The 23,044-nt window shown below is 38.4% G+C and overlaps 2 protein-coding genes across 4 annotated transcripts in view; both read right to left on the bottom strand.

Annotated features, from left to right (window-relative positions):
* znf385b (zinc finger protein 385B) overlaps positions 1-3,440 on the bottom strand; it is a 206,337-nt gene extending 202,897 nt beyond the window's left edge. Inside the window, exon 1 of one of the 2 annotated variants that reach the window (XM_067444430.1) lies at positions 3,423-3,440. The gene's annotated coding sequence lies outside the window, so the exon portion shown is untranslated. The remainder of the gene's footprint in view (positions 1-3,422) is intronic. The other variant, XM_067444429.1, reaches the window with a different exon arrangement.
* A 4,167-nt stretch (positions 3,441-7,607) lies between these two features.
* The window catches only part of cwc22 (CWC22 spliceosome associated protein homolog), a 189,781-nt gene continuing 174,344 nt past the window's right edge, over positions 7,608-23,044 (bottom strand). For both annotated transcript variants that reach the window (XM_067444427.1, XM_067444426.1), the window contains exons 16-21: positions 15,868-15,945; positions 15,373-15,525; positions 15,078-15,205; positions 14,863-14,964; positions 14,568-14,773; positions 7,608-8,543 (exon numbers count right to left, since the gene is read on the bottom strand). In XM_067444427.1, the coding sequence (XP_067300528.1) occupies positions 7,945-8,543; positions 14,568-14,773; positions 14,863-14,964; positions 15,078-15,205; positions 15,373-15,525; positions 15,868-15,945 (1,266 nt within the window). In that variant the 3' untranslated portion in view covers positions 7,608-7,944. The remainder of the gene's footprint in view (positions 8,544-14,567; positions 14,774-14,862; positions 14,965-15,077; positions 15,206-15,372; positions 15,526-15,867; positions 15,946-23,044) is intronic.

Raw genomic sequence — 23,044 nt, forward strand, 5'->3', positions numbered from 1 at the left:
CTACTATGGCGATGGCTACGTGAGTAATATTCATCACACACGCCTTCGCCATTGGCTGGTTCCTAAGCAACGTCAACTGGAACTAATTAATATTCACCACTGTCATTTTGCCATTGGAGAGTCATCTAGAACGTCATCGTTATGTAATTAATATTCATGTTGTGAGCCTTCGCTATTGGATGTTAACCACGCGACGTCACCGCCGTGCGAGTAATATTCACAATCGGACGTCGCCATAGTATTTGTATAGAATTTGTAATTTTTCGCGTTGGAAATCTCCACGCATGCTCACCCCGATACCTCAGGGGCAGCGCTACCTGAGAGCACATACTGTATGTCCTACTTTCATTGCCTGTACACTCCCTTCCTCCCTATGGGAAGAAATCACTTTGCAATTATATGGCAATAAAAATATCCCAGCATATGTTCCTTTCTTGCATTTGAAGTCTTTAAGCAAATTTAGCATCCTCGAGAAAGGAAGAAAGAATTAAGTTTAACGTTTTTATTTGTTTTACATTTACATTCATGCATTTAGCAAATGCTTTTATCCAAATCGACAAAGAGCCAACATTAATGCACAAATGAAGGTTTATAATTAGGTTTATAATAGGACCATTAGCTGTTTTATTATTATCCATATTTTTCAAAATATCTTATTTTGTGTTGAGCATAAGAAACACATTCATACAGGTTTGGAACTTTAGGTTGAGTAAATAATTGTCATTTTTTGGGTGAATATCCCTTTAAGTGTGCAAGCTAAATTAAAAAAATATTGTTGTAAATTGGGGTATTACTAAGCCTTGAATATATAAGATAATTCAAAAATAGAAAATAAACATAAAATGTTAAATATGAGTATAAAAGTACTACATTGGATATATACTGGACCATTGCTTAAATTGAAATAAACCAGTATAGGCCTACTTGTCATAAACACAGGATAATATACACTATATTGCCAAACATTGGGACTGCAGGCAGTGTTTTTTTTTTTTTTTTTACAAACATTTGTGAAAGAATGGGTCGATCTCAGGAGCTCAGTAAATTCAAGCGTGATACTGTGATAGGTTGCCACCGGTGCAATAACTATTCAGGAAATGTCCTCACTACTAAATATTCAACAGTCAACTGTTAGTGGTATTATAAAAAAGTGGAAGTAATTGGGAACAATACCAGCGCATGCGAAGGCGCACAGCCAACTTTCTGCATAGTCAATAGCCACAGACCTCCAAACTATATGTGGCCTTCAGAAAACCACTGGACTCTAGAGCAGTGCAGACATGTTCTATGTATTGACGAATCACACTTTTCTGTCTGTCAATCAGATGGATGAGACAGGGTTTTGTGATTGCTAGGATAACGGTATACTTGTCTGACTGCATTGTGGCAATTGTAAAGTTTGTTGGAGGGGGGATTGTGGTGTGGGGTTGTTTTTCAGGGGTTGTGATTGTCCCTTAGTTCCAGTGAAAGAAACATTTAATGCTTCAGCATACCAAGACATTTTGGACAATTTCATGCTCCCAACTTTGTGGGAACAGTTTGGGGATGGCCCCTTTCTGTTCCAACATGACTATGCGCCAGTGAACAAAGCAAGGACCATAAAGACATGGATGAGTGAGTTTAGAGTGGAGGAACTTGACTGACCTGCACAGAGTCCTGATATTCCCTGATATTCAAATATTCCCATAAACACATTTCTAGACATTGTGGAAAGCATTCCCAGAACAGTAGAAGCTATTCTATATAACTGCAAAAGGTGCATGGGCCAACTCCATATTAAACCCTATGGATTAAGAATGGGAATTCATGTGCATGTTAAGGCAGAGGTCCCAAAACGTTTGGCAATATAGTATATCTTTCTCACATCTTTCATTTCTGTACAGTAGTGCATCATTTTTTTTTTTTAAATAAATATTGTCATTTAAAATCTGAAAGAGCCATTTTTCAATTATTAAATATGTACACTGTTGTAAAGATCTGGACAAAGCTATGATCAGTGATAACTGCAACCCAAGAATTCACTAATAAAATCAAGGTCTTTGATTCTTAAAGCAGAGGTTGCTTGAGACAAATTTGTCTTAAGGTTTGAATAATGTTCTAGATGTCTGTGGCGAGATGGCTCACCAGAATGTATAGACCCCTAATTGCACGCTACAGTAATAGTGATCTACAAAAATTCTATTTTAGAATTTAAAAACAGGGTTTGAGGAAGCACCCACACGGAACTCCACCCGTTCATTCACTTCCTGTGGTGACGTTGGGCAGAGCTTCCATTCATGGGGTGTTTTCTTTCCAGGCATTCATAGAATGCCCAGTCTCACACCAATAGCCTTCAGCATGAGCATGAAACGCATGGGCCGCACGGGACGTCTGTAGCAGTGGACGGTAGATGAGAATGGGTCTAAATCAATCTCAACATCAATAATCCTAAATATAAACATGCATGCACAGATATTAATGGAGATGGATGCAGCCATCTCAAGCGCATCGAATGTTGATGTCAAGTCTCTGCCACACGTCCCAGGAGTGAGTCGGGTCTGATGAAAGCTGCTATTCCCAGATCCCCGAATGTGCTTGACTATCTCACCTCATTGCTCAGCTTGACTGAACAGAAGATCATCAGAGGCAAAGTCTTGCTTAATACCACTAAACAAAACATGAAGTGTTCTGAAATTGCAGTATCTGTACTAATGTTGTAGTCAAGACCACCTAAACTGAGACCAAGTCAAGGCTAAGACCAGCGTGTGCCAAGACCAAAACCAGACCAAGACCAAGGCAGCGCGAGACCGAGTCAAAACCAAGACAAGACCAGCAGTTCTTAAATTCATCTAAAAGATCCTTATCTACTATCTGAGAAATTACTTATTTAATTAATAAATGTATTAAAATAGTAAGAGAATATAGCACTGATACCAATCACTGACAATACAATAAATTACACAAAAGTTGCATCTGAATAGGTAATTACTTCATAAATAATGTTAAAGGGATACTTCAGCGATGGGAAGATGAATCTGTATTTAAACTTGGTCTTTAATTTAGTAGAAAAGACAGAAAATGTATTTTTGTCTCTTGGGGATGAAAGACTACAATTCCCAGAATGCTTCGCTGCCCTGTGAAGCCACTTCCAAAGCCACCTACTGAATCCCTATTACTTTCCCACCACCGCGTTCATCTTCATAAAATCTGTTCAGTTAAAAAACAGACACTACAATTAAAAACTGAACGTGTCTGTTCAATATATTGTGATTGAGAAAGTGTCACAAACGCAGCAGGAGTCAGATTACACACATCGTGATGAGCTGAATGAGGTAAGCTCGCGGCAGTAGTTCTCAGCGCGTGTTCAGTCTGGCGCCTTTTCAGTTCATGCCTTTGGAAGATTAACTTTCATAGGAATTAATTTGAGAAGATAAAATACTCACTTTTCTCCGCTGGCCACACCGCTTCCATGAATGACTGAGCCGAGCTGAGCTGTGAGTGCGAACCCATCCCCCATGTGTGAGTTGAAAACATGCGGAGATAGCTCCCTCTGCTGGCTGTAGTCTTTAGCGTCTGGCCAAACATTTTACCGATGACGCAAATCGAATATCAAATATCTCAAATCAAATATTTGCGTCACCGGAGTAATTTTTCCAGAAATAAAATGCATAAATCTCTCTCTCAGGGGGATATGAGAGGGGGAGCACGATCATTCGAATATACTCCAGGGTTTCTACTGATAGAAAGCCATATGCTAATCACTGAAGTAACCCTTTAAGATTAATTTAACATTAAAACATTAACATACTTTAACATCCACAGAATCATTTATTCAACCGATTTGTTCAAAGCAAAAAAAAAAAAAAATGAATTTCGTAATTTAATATTAACTTCTTGTTTATTGAACGTTTGTATGTATCAATAGCCTATAATTTGCATCAATCACGCTTATTCATGAAAACGGCTCTATTGCTCTTGAGATATTGCTTAATAATTATATCCTGCTATATATAAAAAAAACACATCTCAGAGTTTTTTTTTTTGGCCATTTATATATAAATTGTGGGCATTTAAAAAAAAAATTTTTTGAGACCATGTTGCATTGATTTTGAACTCGGCAGCACAGTAACACAAATCACATTACAAAGAAGTTATTGATTGAATTTTAAGCAGCAAGTTTTACATCATATCACATTAATGATGTTAAATCAGACAATGCATGTGAAATTTAGTGATTTTCTTGCAGTTGAGATAAAATCCTGAGTCCTCTAAGTCCGAGACAGAGTACAAATGCGGTCAAGACCGAGACGAGATCAAGACCTCCAAAAAAATCAGGTCTCGAGTACTACAACACTAATCTGTACTGAAGCTTCAACAGTTGAGCATGGTACTAGTAATGCCAAAGTCAGGGGTTTGATTCATGCAGGAACTGATCAGATGTATACATTAAGTCGATTAGGATAATAGCATCTGCCAAATGCAATACATTTGAAAATAAAGAAAAAAGAAGCAATTCCTGAGTCAGGCATGCAAATCGGCAGTTAGCTGTGAATGGAAGAGGTAAGCTTCCAAAAAAGTCTTGTGATACCAATGTGTAAAATTCCTGCAGAGATGCTGATGATGAAGAAGGAGCTTTTCTAGAAGGAACTGCGACAGTGTGGTGTCGAAGGAGTTGGAAATAACAGGTCTATCTCTTGCCTCACTGATAATGAAACAGGCACGCTTTCCCTCCAGAGCACTCTTCCGCTTCTCTTGGACAGAGAATCAAGTTCTTTTACTCTGATGCTGTCAAGAGCAGGAACCAATGATAAACAAGGCATTTAAGCACAGAAAAAAAAACCCTCTTTAGTCAGTAATGTCAATGAGGCACTTGAGTATCAACACCAGTTATTCTCCTTAAAGCTACACTGTGTGATATTTTCCCCCATCTTGTAAAGGTATATGACCATCCAGTGAATAATAGTTTCTGTTCCCCTCAATTCTGATTTCGTTTTAATTCCTAAGGTGGCCGATTTAGTCCAAGATTAACATGGCAATCCCCCTTTTCACATTCGACACGGTGCCATTGAGTGTTAAAACGCGAAAGGCGAAGCTTGAATTTATGGATATGTCCCTCTTTGGCTAATGTACTTTCAAGATGGAGGAGCAACATGGCGACCGGCATTCCAACCCCTCACCCGTATGTATTTTCAATGGCATATTTCGAAAAACAAGATGCATTCCGGAAATGAAAATAAGATTGTTTTCATTATGGTAATAAGAATTGTAGAAATTGTATTTTTTTTTTAAATGTGCTTTTTCTTAACCCTAAAACCAGCTTCGTTTTTATGCTATTATATATACAGTACAGGCCAAAAGTTTGTAATGTTTTGGAAAGAAGTTTCTTCTGCTCATCAAGCCTGCATTTATTTGATCAAAAATACAGAAAAAAATGTAATATTGTGATATATTACAATTTAAAATAATTGGTTTTCAATTTATTATACTTGAAACGATCATTTATTTCTGTGATGCAAAGCTGAATATTCAGGATCATTCCTCCAGTCTTCAGTCACATGATCCTTTAGAAATCATTCTAATATGATGATTCATTTTCAAAGTTGGAAACTGTTTTAAAAATAGAAATATTTTGTAACCGCAATATACACTGCTGGTCAGTAACTTGGGGTCAGTCTTTTTTTCTTTTCTTTTTTTAAATAAATCAATAATTTTATTCAGCAAGGATGCATTAAATTGATATAAATTGATAGTAAAAGGAGATCTATATTATTTAAAAATGTTTTTATTTTGAACAAAAGCAGTTCTTTTGAACCTTTTTTTTCATCAAATATATTAGGCAGCAGAACTGTTTCCAATACTCATAATAAATCATCATATTAGAATGATTTCTGAAGGATCATGTGAAACTGAAGACTGGAGTAATGATCCTGAAAATTCAGCTTTACATTAAAGAAATAAATGATCATTTTAAGTATAATAACCAAATATTTTAAATTGTAATATCACAATATTTTAAAAGTAATCTGTATTTTGGATCAAATAAATGCAGGCTTGATTAGCAGAAGAAACTTGTTTCAAAAACATTACATATATTCATTTTCATTAATTCACATAGTGCATCTCAATCTTCATTTCCTATACATCAAAGCAAACCTTGGATTCTTCTTTAAATTGACTGCTAGCTCTCATTGATGACCTTTTAATCATATGCAATCCTCTGCTTTACAATCCCAGTGGGCTTGTCCTGTGTCCCATTAACATCAGCTACAAAGAAAAGGGCTGTTTCTATATCAGGCTTCACTTATGCAGTCTAGGCTCAGTTACCCCTGAAGGTCACAGCAGATGAGAATCCTGTTGGGCAGCACGGCAGAAATCAGTGAAAGTGAAGCAGCTTCATGTCCAACGCTGGGCACGCTCTTTGAAATGCATGCATTTTAGTGCATCTGAGTGTGTCTATTACACTAGACGCAAGCCGGACATCATGAGGACCCCAGAAATTTTACTTAAGCTCTACCACTGACATGAGCAAGGAAATGAGATGGAAAACCTAGAGTCATAAATTTGGATTACATTTTTCAATCAAAGGAACCAACATTAAATTGTAACCCAGATAGAATACATTTTCCATTCAAAAGCAGTATTTTCCTTCGGTCAATATTTCCAAATGATGCCGTAAACAAATTGTGTGTATCAATTAACTTAAACGACGAAAGAAAATAAACTTCAAAAAATACATCTGCTTAAGGATGCAGATACTCAAATGAATAAAAAATATATATCACAAATATTTAAAAAAAAATTAAGCAGCACAACTGTTTAAAAAAAGTTAATAGAAAAAGTTTCTTGATCAGATCAGCATATTAGATTTTATAATCATAATTTTTTTAGCTTTGCCATCTTAAGCCCCTTTCACACTGCGATTCCGGCAAATACACGGATAATGCGACCCGGCATTTGTTCCCGGGCCGCTAGATTTGGTCCATTCACACAGCCAGCGAAATGCCGTAATATGTGCGCTTTCACACACAACGCTTAACGGTCCCGGGTCGAGTTGACACGTGACATCCTGATGTGACGTATAATGGCGAGCGATCTAAGCTTCAGCGCTGATAGTAAGGAGCTCTGTGGTCTCGACTTGTGTCCAGTTTGCACACATTTCTGCTTGATTAATTTTAGTTTCTTTTGTATACGAACACTCTCTGCGTTTAAAACACAGACGAGCTCTTCTGGCACTGCAGGGTTGTATTATTGAAAAAACAAGCTCTAGGAGTCGCACGATAACTACGTACACGTTGCGGCATTAGTTTCGGCTTTTGTTCACACAGCGCTCGTCCCGGGTCGAATACCACAATATTACTAGGTCCCCGACCCGGGTCGAATTCGGTAATCAATGCCGGGACGTGGTTGCTTTCACACAGAAGGCGACCCGGCAATGTTCCGGGAATATTACGGGTGCGACGTGCAGTGTGAAAGGGGCTATAGAAATACATTTTAAATAAATTAAAAATTTGTTTATATTGCATATATCTATAATGTATATATGTAATGTATATATTTAATATTTTTAGTAAATTATCTTGAGATTCTTAATTGGTTTTAAATCAGCTTCAAAAAGCACAATAAGCCTGTTAAATGTATAGCAAATGTTATTTTTAATTTTGCTTTTTCCCAATTACTTCAAAAACAACATCAAAAATACAATTGGGTAAAGGGATATGCAAAATACAAAATATTGTTGAACAGCCCTGTTTAACCACTAAAATTTGTTTCAGGAACACCTTACACATCATCAGAGTGTGTATTGGTACATTTCCACAGTCCTTTGTCAGCCCCCAAACTGTATGCTTTAGTGTATAACAACATAAAGGCTAAGCAAAAGCACACAGGTGAAAGCCACAGTGAACGAGGAAGGGCTCAAAATTGGTACATGACTCTCATAATTTCATTCTGTTTTGCTTCAGGGGGCTATCTGCGCCTCCTAGGTGAGCCATCCCTGCTCCTCTCGCCTTTCCTCCTGTCAGAATGCCTGTTCTCTTTGTCCGCCCTCTCCAAGCCGTTCCTGTACGAGTCCCTGGAGTCGATCTCTTTGCGGCTCCTCTCTCGTGACTTTGACCTGTCCCGGCTCCGCCGCAGAGGCTCCTTCTCTCGGCTCTGGCGTCTATCTTTGTCTTTGTCCGCTCGGGAGCCGTTTTTGCCATCGTCCTTGTGCCTGCGTGAATCTGGCTGTCTGTCCTCATAGTCCTGAGCGTGCCTGTGATGCTGCTGCTCCATATGTCCTCTTCCACGTTCCGGTTCTCCTCGTTGGCGAGCAGGGGGCGACTCGTCCCCATGTCCCCGGCGGCGAGAATCTCTTTGTTGTTTGTCGGGTTCACGCCGTTCCTCATTGTTGCTATCTTGCCGGCGGTTCTCGTGCTTCTTGCTGATCCGCTCCTCTAGAGGAGATCGCTGATTTGCTGCCTTGCTGGACCACTTCTCCTTGCTCTTTTCCTTGTTCTTGCCCTTGTTCTTGCCGCTGTTCTTGCCCTTGTTCTTGCCTGAGGCCTTCTTGCGCCTCGAGTCAGAATCTGTGAAGGGAGAGGAGAATTGCGTAAGTATTTAAAGTGATGTTTAGTTTGGGGGAGTTCATTTAGTAACATAAAAAGGGAAAGGAATCAAAAGGAATTTTAGTTTGCTTCTGCTACGATTACGTGCTAGCCTTTCCTTGGCTAAAACAGCAATTTTCTCACAATTTACAAATAGTTAAGATAGTGTAAATAGCAAATAGTGTAAGATCTCAACTGAACAAAATGTATAACACTGGCCTGGTGGTTTTTGGATATTTTACTGCAAAAATACTATATAGTGCACTTTTAAGCAGATAAAAGTGCCAGCTCAAATAACTCAAAATGATTCAGTGAGTGAGTCTTTAGATGATTCAAACCGATAAATCTAGATTGCTGATTTTACCATTTGTTAATGATTCATCAGCAATATGTATGATTTAGAGAAAGTGCAGAACCCATTTTTCAGGTCAATATGATCAACCACTAAAATGCAGCATTAAAGCTGGCATGAAACGGAAGTTGCAATAGTGTTTGTTTTCCCTATTATGACGTATATCCGAGTGAACCAGTTTCTGGAATGAGAAAATTGTAGGGCGGGATTTGATTTCGTCCTTCAAGGCCGGGAAGTTTGGCAAGCGTGTCGGGCTAGTTTTAGCGGTGTGTTCCACATGTTGGCCCTCATCAGGCTTACATCGGTGGCAGTTTGCCCAGTTCAGCATCTCTGGGCCGTCTGAGAGATTGGGTGTTCTGCATAGTGAACGAGTCAGTGGACGAGAATTAAAACAAAAGTGATGAAAAAGCAAGCAAGTCAAGACGGTGCAAAGTGTTTGTGCAAGTATGTCTTCCTTGAGGAGCAGCAATAAACCAATTAACATTCATTAAACGGTAGCAGAGGAGCTGAGAGGCCTGACATCACATCTCGTCTAAAAATGTAACTTCATTAACATCTTCAAGAACAAATTACTGCAGTTGAATGACTGCAACTCTCACACTCCTGTCAGCATCTGCCTGTTCTCAAATCTTATTATATACTCGTTTTACACAGTGCTAAAGTCATAAAAAGTGTCCATTTGCATACAGACTGGGAGAGGAAGTGTTTATCCACCTTTTTTCAACAGCCCATGATGCTTTGTGCAAAATACAGGAATAACTTCCGTTAACGCATAAACAATCAGTGTAAGGTTCACTCTATAAGCGCAATAAGCATTTAAAAAAACAGATGAAATTCTACTCACTCTTCATCCATCAAACATTAAAAGTGTAAACTAATTAAATTACTACCCCAGACCATGAATATCCCCCAATTATTTCTGCAACATTTTCACAGACATGTTATAAATATCACTGTAGTAACACATTCCTTTAATCAAAAATGTTAATTAACTGGAACATTGAGTGATTTCTGTCATTGTGACAGACAATAAATATTGTATTTACCCGTTTAGAAACATTCCAGTAAACATTGCTAAAAGGGATTAAAAGCAAAAAGGGGAGACACAATTGCTTTTTAAAGCATCCGTGTAAAAAACCTGGAAAGGTGACATGAGGAACGAGATTCTTTCCAGTGAATTATTCATGGAATATATCATAAATTACATCGGAAGAGCAGACCACAAATGTGCAGTGTGTGTTGTCATTTTTCATACTGTTACAGTAGATAAAGCGGAACATTTTTTAATAATAAAGAAGAAAAGAATGCAGTGACTGAAAAGAGCTCTTGCCATAGATATTCTTGTCATACCATGTCACATTAAAATAGCAAGTGTTATGTTATTCTCTTGAAGTCTGAACATGAAGGAAATTTGGAAAAATTGGAATGATGTGGAGGACAAGAGTGCCGCAATTCAAAAGAAACTATTTATGAGGATGAAGATATTTCTGCCAAAAACTTGATATATACATATACATATATATATATATATATACATACATACATACATACATACATACATACATACATACATACATACATACATACATACATACAGTCCCTGACAAAAGTCTTGTCGCTTATCTATTTTCTAGAAATACCTGATATTAACCTGACTTTTAATTAATTAATTGGTGTTAGAAATAGCTCATATGAAAAGCTAAAACCCTCCCAAATGATGTTTAATGCACTGAAATAAATAATTTTCATAGAAAAAATATTTATCATTTAATCAAGACAGAAAGGTCAAATTTTGGCAAGACAAAAGTTGTGTCGCCTATACAGAAATTGAACAAATTTACTGCAAATACAAAAATGTGTCAGCAAATTAAGTTGTGGTGCTGTGAGATCCAAATTTAATATCTTGTATGACTTCCATGAGCTTGAAGGACTGCATCCATGCGGTTTAGCAAGGATTCATACAATTTATTGATGAAGTCATCAGGAATAGCTAAGAAAGCAGTCTTGTATGCCTCCGAGAGTTCATCAATATTCTTTGGTTTCGTCTTCCATGCATCCTCTTTCATCCTACCCCACATATGCTCAATGATGTTCATGTCTGGTGACTGGGCTGGCCAATCCTGGAGCATCTTGATCTTCTTCGTCTTGAGGAACTTTGATGTTGAGATGGAAGCATGCGATGGAGCACCGTCCTGCTGCAGAATTTGGCCTCTTTTATGGTTGGGAATAAGAGATAACTAAGATTTCTTGGTATTTTAGACTATTGATGTTGCCTTCCACCCTGCAGAACTCTCGCACACCCCCATACTGGATGTAACCCCAGACCATGATTTTTCCGCCACCAAACTTCACTGTTTTCTGGGTGAATCTCGGATCCATTCTGGCTCCAGTAGGTCTCCTGCAATATTTGTGGCGACTGTGGTGTAATTCAACAAGAAGATTCATCTGAAAAATCCACCTTCTGCCACTTTTCCAGCGCCCATCCTTTTAGCAGGCTGTGGGCCTTGGCAAATGCCACACGGTTTTTCAATTGTCTTTTGGTAGCACAGAAAATATGGTAGCTTTTGTAGGCAATAACTGCACTTTTGGTTTAAAATATTAATGTCAACCCTTTTCTTTCCCTATTAATGTTTGCTGCTGCATCCTTTGCGTCTGACTGCTCTCACTTTTTCCAACTACGGGCTATGCCCTATGCCACGGATCAAACAGAAAATGCGCGCTGTGTTAATGCGCGTTAATAAATTTAGTGCCGTTAAAATGAATTTGCGTTAACGCGTTAACTTTGACAGCCCTAAAATATATATCAACTCAAAAGGAAAATTCTAGCAGATTAAATATTTTAAAGCTATGCAAAAACTGGAAACTTTAAAAAGCTGTGATTTCCTTAGGTTTTCCATAACCACAGGGATCCCAAATAGCTGAAACTTGTAAGATTCTTGTCAAAATTTGAGAATTTATGTGATGGGATCTACAAAGTGGACACTCCTAAAGTCCTGGAGTACAGGCTGGTGATCATCAGGGCTCAGGAAGGGAGGGAGAAACACTCCATAAACAGAATAATTAAGGAAGAAAAACAAACACAAAACTGATCGCATGTCAAGTCCAGACACTAAAGGCATGAATAATTAGGCACCGGGCCAAACGGCGCACTCTCTTTCACATTTCATCAAGTTCTTTAAAGTTACAATGGAAAAGCGGAATGTCCCTGCTCCTGTTCATTACGAGAGTTTGGTCTACTAAGCAAACCCACTGTAACATCCACAGTTCAAAGCATTCAGTCCAATCTAAACCATTGGACATTTAGTTATGGGCTTAATAACACTACTTGCAATTCAGGTGGGAAATTTAAGTAGGGCTGCATGATATATCAAAATAAAATCAATATCGTAATATGGGTTAGTTCAATAGTGACATTGCGAATTATTATAATATATGCGCTGCCAGATTCACCGACTCTGAAACACTATCATGAGCTGCATGGGTGTAAAACAGATCTGTGCATCATTCCAAAGCCGGGCAATGGAGATTTGTTTTTTTGGCAAAAAAAAAAAGTAATAAATACACTAAATGGTTTTACATTTGAAAATTAAGAAATTATGACATATACAGCTCTTGTATATTGTATTGTAATTTTACAAAAAAAAAAATGATTTCACAATATAATATTTATATTAGGTTATGTTGTTTACTTTATGGTCGAAAAATAGTTCTTAGAGGGGGATAAGTGTGAGTACCCACATTTTTTAAGGTTATATTATTTAAACCCCAAAAGGATTATTTGTACAGGTAAAAAAAAAAAAAAAAAAAGGTCTTCAGAGTAAAAAGTAATTAAAAAAAATTATATTTAAATGCACTAGCGCAAAAAAAAATAAAAAAAATCTAGAATGATATATTTTTTCCCAAATAGCTATTCTTGTAAATGAGAAGTCTTCTTTTTCACATCGCAGTATATAGCCATCCATCCATCCATCGTCCTTTTTCTTTCTTTCTCTTCTAACTTCGAGCATCCTTAATTACAAGGAACATTTACGTAGAATAATTTCTACAGTTTTGTGGCACTGCCTCACATGCATTACACACTGAGGGTGTACTCACACTAGGCACGGTTGCCATGAACCGGGCCCGAGTACGAGTGTCCCCCCTCCCCCCTCCCCACTCTCCCTCTGGCCTGCACTCACATAGGGTTTCAGCATACGTGCCGGAGCACGCTTACGTCATTATGGTGCGACGGTTTCGGGATAAACAGGAATAGCGGTGCTCTCTGAACACTATGGAGTCTATCGCTCTGTTTTCTTTGTGGATAATTTTGTGCCGTTTGGTCCACAGCCCTCTCACAGCCGGTTGTTAAACAGATGTGTCGCCTTAGTGGTGCGAAATTTTTCACGTAATCGTGCTGCTCGTATGAGGAGGTTTGCAAGGTACCAGCTGAAGTGCAGCAAGGACTTTGCAGCTTTGATTACGGACACCAGCACAGTTAGCGCTCACACTGCATGCGAACAGCGCCCGAGTCCAACTGAACCGTGCTCTGGCCCACCTCTTCCAAGCGGGCCAGGGCTGGCTAATCGAGCCGCCCCGGGCATGGTTCGGAGCACTCACACTAGTCAAACGAACCGCGCTTTGGTGGTCAAACGCACTCGGGCACGGTTCAAACTGGCTAGTGTGAGTACACCCTTAGGGGGGTAACGGTGCAGATCGCTCATGGTTTGGTTTCAGTACGGTTTGGTATTTGCTATTTTGAGGGGAAAAATGACTACTGTCAAATAAAAATAAAGAAAATAAGATCAAATAACTTAAATACAAGCAGCAGAACAAATAAATACTATCGAGCAAAGATACTAATAAAATAATGCTTTTCGGGTTTTTCAGGTAGGTCTAACATTAGGTACATAAATTGAATAAATTAATCAAATGTAAAATAACTGCATATTTAACTGTTTAAATTAAAGAATAATCCTTATTAAACTTACAAAAGCTATTCAATCAAGAGCAGTGAGTGATGTCCTTATCTTTTGTTTGACATTAAACAGACAGCAGTAAAGGCTACTGCCCCTTTAAGACCTGATGCACGGATAGGCCTATGTGGCATCTTTCTAGACTGTATACAGTTCTCTTAAGGCATATACAGACTATGTCTGCTTGAATACTCTTTAAGATGGACATGTTGACATACTTTTTGTGTGAGTTTGTCCGTTCAAGTGCAAGACTTCTGTATTTTCGCGCTGTGAGACATGCGCGTGCTTTCGGATGAGCGCACAGACACCTTCTCACAAAGTTCTCATTCGCGTCTTCTGGCACTACACATCACCCGTATTCATATTCGAAGATAAGGCAGCACTTACATGCATTGAACAAAGTTTACTAATAGAGACCATTTTTGCCCATGTTTTTCTTTTATTATTATTGCTGTTGTTGTAGTGTATCACTGAGGCGCCAGCAGGTGTATCTATCGACAGAAACGTACATAAAGCATTATTTTCAAGCTACAGCCCATATTAAAGATGCGTCATCAGATGTGAGATGAACCGCGGTGCAAGTGCGTGCCGCCACCTTTTACATGGCACCCCTGCTCTCGTCAGACGGCACCCCGGTTGGGAAACACTGGGTTAGACAATCCTCAGGCCTCTTTTACACTAAAGTGATGAGTGCTTTAATACCTGAAGAGCTGTCACTGCTGGAGGAGGAGTCCGAGTCGCTGGACGAGTCAGAGTTGCTATCACTGCTGTCACTGTCAGATGAGGAATCTGAAGATGAGGAGGAGTCTGAAGAGGAAGAGGAGGAGGAAGTGTCAGATGACTCCACGTCCTGATTCTGGGTCATGATCATCTTAGGAGCATTCTTCAGATGTTCTCTCAGCTCATCCCTAAAAGACAAGGAAAAAAAAAAACAGTTTGATGAGCATTAGTTCATAATTGAAGCCGACCTAACAGGGGATGTTTCACGGGTTCTTACGTCAGTCCTCCGAGGCCGATAGATGTGAAGAAATTAATGGCAAATCTTGTGTTTCTCGGGTTATCACGTGGGAAAAGACCTTCGAAGAAAGGCTGAAGAGTCCTGAGGAATAAACAAATGAAATGGTCTATTATACGGCTTCATTACAAAGTTTATTATGAGTTCATTTTATTTCATTTCATGAAGCATTACAGTACACAAAGAAAAGCACATACATGTCCTTCAGTCTCTCGTTCAGTTTTGGCAGACCCATGTAAGCGCAAAGTTCCTGGAACAAAATCTTCACGAAGATTCGACTGGAGGATGTTGTTGTGTCTTCGCTCATTTTAACACATTCAAGGACCTGCGAGAACACATTTTACTGCATCAGGAAACCAATAATGCATCTGGCCGTATTGATGAGTTGTTGCCTAAAATGTAATTACAGCCTGCGGGATGCATTCATTTATAAGCCATGTCTAAATGCTGATGTGGTCAATGTAAAGGAGAAAGCAATAAAAAGTAACTCACACTCCATGGAACAGAGTCTGTGTAGAGGAGATGAGCAAACATTCGAGCAACATTACGAAGTTTGTTGGTTTCAAGCCGATGGATGGTTTCATACTGCTCCTGGAAGATGGCCTCAAAACTCTCCATGTATTCTTTCTTCAACAAGCAAAACCTCTGCATAAAAGATGAAAATATCAGATGGAGAAACAAAAATAGCTGCGCAATATCTAACCCTTAACAAAATCAAAAATGTTTTAAATACAACGTACAAATAATAAACAAGAAATAAAAATCTAAAAAAAAATATATATATTTAAAAAAAGAATTCACCTACAAACAATTTAAAAAAAAAAATAAAACAAAAGGAAATAAACATTTTAAAAGTTGCCATCTTGACAAAGATGCCATGAAATGAATCGGACAATATAAAATAATTAAACGGTTCTTTTTTATTTCTTTTAATTATGGTCATTTCTATGTGACCGCAGCATAACAGTGACAGAGGGAAAGACTCACCCCAGCTAGGAGACCAAAGAACTTCTCGTATGTTCTTTGCTGGGCACAACAGTCTAGGATCATGTTGCACAGCTCTTTCTGTGGAAAGAAACAGATGCACATGTGAAAACAAAAGTCTCAAACGCACACTGAGCATCAGCTGTTTGCACTTTAAAAGAAACAAAATCAAGGTGTGGATCTGATCATCCATTCCCAGCACTCCTCAACACTAATGCGTATTGATTTCATAACCTCATATCTTCACCAAGGAGCCTAGGATTCTGAGACAGACATAGTAACACATTAGATGTGATGATCTAAAAACAGTTCAGGTAAAATCTCAAGGCTCTTTCCTTCAGCTGAAACAGTGGACTTCAATCCAGGGACATGAGGTGTTAAGCACTTGAGATATGGATTAATCATTAAGATGTTTTGTGAACTCATTAATAACAAAGCTATTATGGCATAATGCACAGATCTGATCTTTTGACCATCTGATTACATTCACTTAAAACATGACTCGTATCTATTATCTGCAGCTGCATGAATCCACGGTCTGATTGCTGGTGACTGCTTTCAGTTACATGGTCGACTCTCAGGTTTTGAATGGCTGTATATAAAAATGAATTCATGTCAGGTGGTTCTTTGACTTTAATGTACACCAGATGTGATGATCCTGCTTATACCACAATCTGTAGCCAGCATGGTTGAATATATTCATCGTTTAAAAGTGACAGAAATATTTGGTAACATACATTTAAAATATCTGTATTATTTAAAATAAAAAAAACATCAGAATAAGTCACAAGTTCATTCACGAAGAATCCCTGTACATCCGAGCACATCATAATGTGATTAAGGTGTTTACATGCCTGGTTATTGTGGTTAAAATCAGCGTATGCCATGGGAGTATGGTTACTATGATTATGAGCTTAATATGATTAGTTTGATAAAAGTATGTAATTTAGATGAGGTTTAATTGCTCATTCAATATCGCCAAAATCCCATTATAAATTGCATGTGCATGTACAGTGAGGCAAAAAAGTATTTATTCAGCCACTAATTGTGCAAGTTCTTCCACTTAAAAATATGAGGCCTGCAATTTGCATTATAGGTACACTTCAACTATGAGAAAAAAATCCAGAAAAAAAAAAAAAAATCACAATATTTTTAAGGAGGTATTTGGTTACCTACAAAAAAAGCAAGATTTCTGGCTCTCTCAGACCTGTAACTTCTTATTTAAGAGGCTCCTCTGTCCCCCACTCTTTACCTGTATTATTGACACCTGTTTGAACTCATTGGCAGTATAAAAAACACCTGTCCACAACCTCAAGTAGTCATACTCCAAACTCCACTCTGGCCAAGACCAAAGAGCTGTCAAAGGACACCAGAAACTAAATTGTAGACCTGCACCAGACTGGGAAGACTGAATCTGCAATAGGTAAGCAGCTTGGTATGAAGAAATCAACTGTGGGAGCAATTATTAGAACATGGAAGACATACAAGACCACTGATAATCTCTCTCGATCTGGGGCTCCACACAAGATCTCACACCGTGGGGTCAAAATGATCACAAGAACAGTGAGCAAAAAATCCCAGAACCACCCGGGGGAAACTATTGAATGACCTGAAGAGAGATGGACCAATGTAACAAAGGCTACCATCACTAACACTACGCCGCCAGGGACTCAAATCCTGCAGTGCCAGACGTGTCCCCCTGCTTAAGCCAGTACATGTCTGACTCTGAACTTTGCTAGAGAGCATTTGGATGATCCAGAAGAGAATTGGGAGAATGTCATATGGTCAACTTGTCGTGTTTGGAGGAGAAATAATGTTGAGTTGCAGCCAAAGAACACAATAGCTACTGTGAAGCATGGGGGTGGAAACATCATGCTTTGGGGCTGTTTTTCTGCAAAGGGACCAGGATGACTGATCCATGTATTTTCCACCATAATTTGCAAATCAATTCTTTAAAAATCAGATTTAAAATTTTAATTTTTTCTCTTATTTTTAAAGTGTACCTGTGATGAAAATGATAGGCCTCTCTCATCTTTTTAAGTGGGAGAACTTTTGATGGCTTACTAAATACTTTTTTTGCCCCACAGTAAATGCACTCAATGATGAGAAGTAATGTTTCTTGAACATCAAATCAGAATATATATAGGATCATGTAACACTAAATACTGGAGTAATGGCTTTTACCATTACAATATTTATTGTACTTTTGAAATCACCTATTGGAAATGGTTGCAATTTGAGAATATTTCCAAAAATTATAGTTTTTAATTCATCAATACATTTCTATTAACTAAATCAAGTATTTAATATTACCACCTTTTCCTAGGTGCACACAGAGTATTTAATGTTGTTTCAAACTGAAATGTCAAGTTTGTAATGACAGGGGGACATATACAAAGAAAACCTATTGTGGAGAGATTCATTTAAGGAGATTCAAAAAAGGAGGCCATCCTCATGCCTAGACTTGATGTGATCCTACCTACAGATCCCCATTCTTCCCCTCACAGGAAACAGGACGGATTCTATGCTCCAAACAGCCATTTAGCTCGTCCCACTCCACACCTGCGGCTCAGCTGAGCTCCACGGCCCCCTCACACACAGTAGGCATAACATCTCATCTTACTGCAGCACTTATACTCTATAACACTCCATAAGCTTATCGATTTCATGATCTACCTCATATATATTCACCTGGGAGCTCAGGATTATGAGGAAGAAAGGCATGCTTGTGATCAATTTACAAATTAAACCCCTAACAGGCTGCAGTGTGGCACCAAATTAGACTTGAAGCTGAAAATCACATGGAAAAGAAACCAGCGCTGGATATCAAGAACAGTGTCCAGGACAGATAAAGTATTGAGCATGAGGTACAGAGATGGTATTAAGCCCTGATGAAATCATTTCTGACTCTTCTAACAGGTACCTGCAGGCAGCGAGCCACATGCTCCAGGTGTGTTCTGATCACAGGACAGTTTGAGAGCAAGTGTGGAGCAGAAAGGGTGACTCAGCCTTACGGCACTAGTCTCTCATTTATATATTTCAGGGAGCTGAAATCCTACAGGCTGTGCTCGATTACTGATATATCATGAAATATTAGAGTAAAGGAAAAGTTCAGTCAAAAGTCAAACCTAATGTGATGCACCTTCACTTTCCAGAAACATGAACGTGATGTGAACTGCAGTGGAGGGGACTTTTTTGTCGCAAAAAATGCCTTTAGGTTTTATTTTTTTGTCGTTTTTTGACCTTGGCGGAGTCCCCATTTAAATTTATAATATGACAGATCACTAGATATCCAGCAAAAAAGTTCAAAAGTTTGGGATCAGTTAAAAAGAATAAAAAAATACAAATTTAATAATATTCCAAGAAATCTCATGCTTACAAAGGCTGCATTCCTTTTATTAAATACAGTAAAACAATATTTAAAATACTATTAAAATAACTTTTCTAATAAACTATTGAAAATTGCAACATATTCCTGTCAAGGCAAACCTGAATTTTCAGCATCATTACAGCAGTCTTCAGAAAACATTCTAATATGCTAATTTGCTGTTTAAGAAAGATATATCATCATCAATGTTGGAAACAGTAGCGCTGCTTAATATTTGTGGAAACTGATGATTTTTTTGAGGATTCTGATTATTTTCTACTTTGATGAAAACTCCAAAAGCACATTTAAAATTAAAACTTTTGGTAACCATGCAAAAATTGTAGTCACATATGATCATTTTCTTCCATCATTGCTGAGCATTCATTTCTTTAAAAAAAAAAAAAAAATAATAAAAAACAACAGTCCTCTGACTCAGCTAATACCTGTTCCTCATGTATGACCAGGAAAATCCCTGCTAATTAAACTGTTCTATGACACTAGCAGCATTAGTGCACAGCAGACCAAGCAGGAGCACAAAGCCAGGCTTCGGCATTGGTGAATCACTCCCTGATTCATTCATTAGCATCATCCCCATTGCCTCAAGCAGACAAAACCATGGTGAAACTTGGGAGATTCTATCAAGGGAGATGTCAGGTAAATCTTTTCAGCCCAAAGGCCCGAAAACCCATATTGACCCTTTGTGGCAACCCTACCCACACAGCAAACCAGAGGGATTACATGGACGAAACAGCCATTTTAGCACTTCTCTCTTTAGCACCTGCGGCACAGACGAGCTTCCGCATGCCCTCACTGTAAGTGCAACATCTCATACCACTACAATCTGCTTTGGCTGCTTGGATACATTATAGCTAAAGGAACTACAGAATGATGGACGGATTGTGATTGACACGAAGCTGATAGAAGATATTCCCTCAGGAAAAACTAGTAATTTTTGAAGAGTGATATGAGACGAAGAGAGCGCAGGAGAGCGTCCGTGATATGAAATCTAATCATGCACAGCAAGACTGTAGCCACAGATGACCAACCATCTGCTCTGCAAAGAGAAATGGAAGAGAAATGATGAAATGCCATTAACATTTATTAAAGCAGCAGTACACGAAGAACATAAAGAAACAAATTTAGGGCTTTACCGTTTGAAGTAACTTCAAAACCACGGCAGCCTATTTCATTTCCTCTGAAGAAAAATTGGCAGCGCTGTCAGATCGAACAAATATCACAAGGACTGAAACCCAGACAATCAATAACCACTTACCGCCAGTATATCCACAACACAATAAAACTTCTATATTGAGAGCAAAAAAACTAAAACTTATCACTTCTGTTGCTAACACTCAACTGAAACCTCACAAAATAAAACGTCTCGACTGAATCATTGGTGCACGTGGGACATTAAGTGAACTCAGTCACACACGGAGCAGCATTCCCAATGTGCAGTGGATCCTGCATGATGGCCTTCTTTCTGTGTGGATGAGTACAGCCCGGGTTTTACACATCTACCTCTGTGGGACAGGCAAATAAATTCATGTTGAAAATCTGCCATGTAAAAGAAAAAGCTGGAGGAACTATTCAATCAATAACTCCAAGGAGTGAAAGTTCAGGTAAAGAGCAATGTGCAAGAGAAATGTATTTTCTATTACCCTCGAACCGGGTGTGGAATATACTCTGCACATGCTGAATAAATATCGTATGCTATCTCAAAGATGTCAAAAGCACAGGCACACTGCTACAAAAGCCGATCAAACAAGAAAAAAAATTATGATACCAGTTCTTCCAATGGTATCAATAGTAAAAAGTCAATTTGGTATCCATGACTTCTCTTAAACACTAATATATGAATATATGCACACATTTCTCTGCCAAAAGAATTTCCACCTTGCAGCTTAACTTTAATTAAGTGTGGTATTGAACAATTGTGAAATTGGTTTTGGCTTAATTACTGTTCATTCAGCAGGTTAGGGATTTGAAGACTTAGTACCTTTATGTTTTTGGAAAGAAATACTTTTACTCAGCAAGAGTAAGGTTAGCTACCCCAAAAATGAAAATTATCCCATAATTGACTCACCCTCAAGCCATCCTAGGGGTATATGAATTTCTTCTTTCAGCCAAACAAAAAGTTATATTAATAAATATCCTGGCTCTTTCAAGCTTTAGAATGGGGGTAAATGGTACCATAGATTTTGAAGCCCAAAAATGAGCACCAACCCATCACAGAAGTAATCCATGAGCAGGGGTTAATAAAGGTCTTTCTGACGAAGCAATGCCTTTTTGTATGAAATGTATCCATACTTATAACTTTATTAACTATAATCACTGGCTTCCGGTAACAGCTGTATGCAAGTCAAGTTCCGGCGAAAGAGTGAAATTAGTTATGTATGCAAGACACCCCAAATAAACAAAATGAACGGTCATCCATATCCCTGCCTGCACTTAATGCATTCTCCCTGTCACTCAGTGTCAAAGGCAATGGCAGCAGCAGCAGCTCTTTGTGAAATAAATCATCATTCGATTAGCGTCTCATGCAGCTGAATTATCTATCTGCTAACTGAACACAGTTGTGATTCAGCTCGATGCACTCAATCCATACGTTTGTACTCCATGCGGCTGAGGCGGGCGGAGGCAGAAATGTGGCTGAATAATGAACAGGCCATCTGTGAAGTCCCATGATTCATTCTGCACTTGTGATGTGTTTATTGCTCACAGGACTAATAATCGCGCCATCAACTTGACTGCCAGACAGCGGCTGCTCCGCATCAATTGTCATTGCCTTTGCTAATTTTCACTTGAACCTCATCGAAAGTGCGCACTATGAAACATTGTACAATCATCTTTTGGAGTGGAAACTTTTGATGTGTCGGCATGGAAATTATGAGACTGGCTGTAAAGTTTTCAATCCTTTCTGCCCTCGACATTTCAATGTAAACATCTACACTGCAAGTTAAACCATTTATATTTTCACATGCCAGGCTTTGGCCTTCACTTTTCCAAGGGTGATGTATTAAATGATCTCTTTAAACTGAAGGCTGAATAACAGTGAATCATCTCAGCTTCATGGACCTTAGGCAGAGTAGACAGCATAATGTGATGTGAATAATAATAAGGCTTCCTAGTTTTTACAACCTGTTATCTAGAAGTTAACTGAAAAGATATAGGCTACTGTTTAAAAAGTTTGGGGTTAGTAAGTTTTGAATTGATCAAAAGTAATATCAATGATAACTTATGCATACAACCAACAAATTAGACAAACAGGTATTAAATGCACAAGGGACAAAGGATGTGTAGAACTTTGGGAATGATGGAAGTTTCAATTCCAAATGAGTTCTGTCGGTCTTCGTCTTTGTAATGCTGTTGTCAATGTGTGGAAACTGGAAACCAAACATGTGGTAGACTTCTTGCTGCAGACTATAAACAATCTCCACCCTAACAGGACCACCTGCCAATCAGCAGCAGCTGTACGGATTTTAAAGCAACATTCCACCTTTTTATAGCAATCTTTAAGGCATGCAGAAGCCAATGACCTCATCTAGAGGGATTTTCGTAAAACAGAACAGTTTATCTTATTAATGACAGAAAACGTTCACCACAAATGTCCAGCTTGGAATTACAGCTATGAAGGTTAGGCAAATGGGGTGTTTTTCTTATCAGAGTTTCTCATATCAATCAATGTCCACTAGAATTAATGAATAAATGAAAAGAACTATCTAAATTCACTATTTAGTCTTTCAGACTTGTGACCAGTTTAACTAACTCAAAGGAGTGATTTGCTCACAGCTGTACAATATTTTAAAACAAATA

Source organism: Pseudorasbora parva, chromosome 5, assembly GCF_024679245.1.
Source record: "Pseudorasbora parva isolate DD20220531a chromosome 5, ASM2467924v1, whole genome shotgun sequence".
Classification (NCBI taxonomy): domain Eukaryota; kingdom Metazoa; phylum Chordata; class Actinopteri; order Cypriniformes; family Gobionidae; genus Pseudorasbora; species Pseudorasbora parva.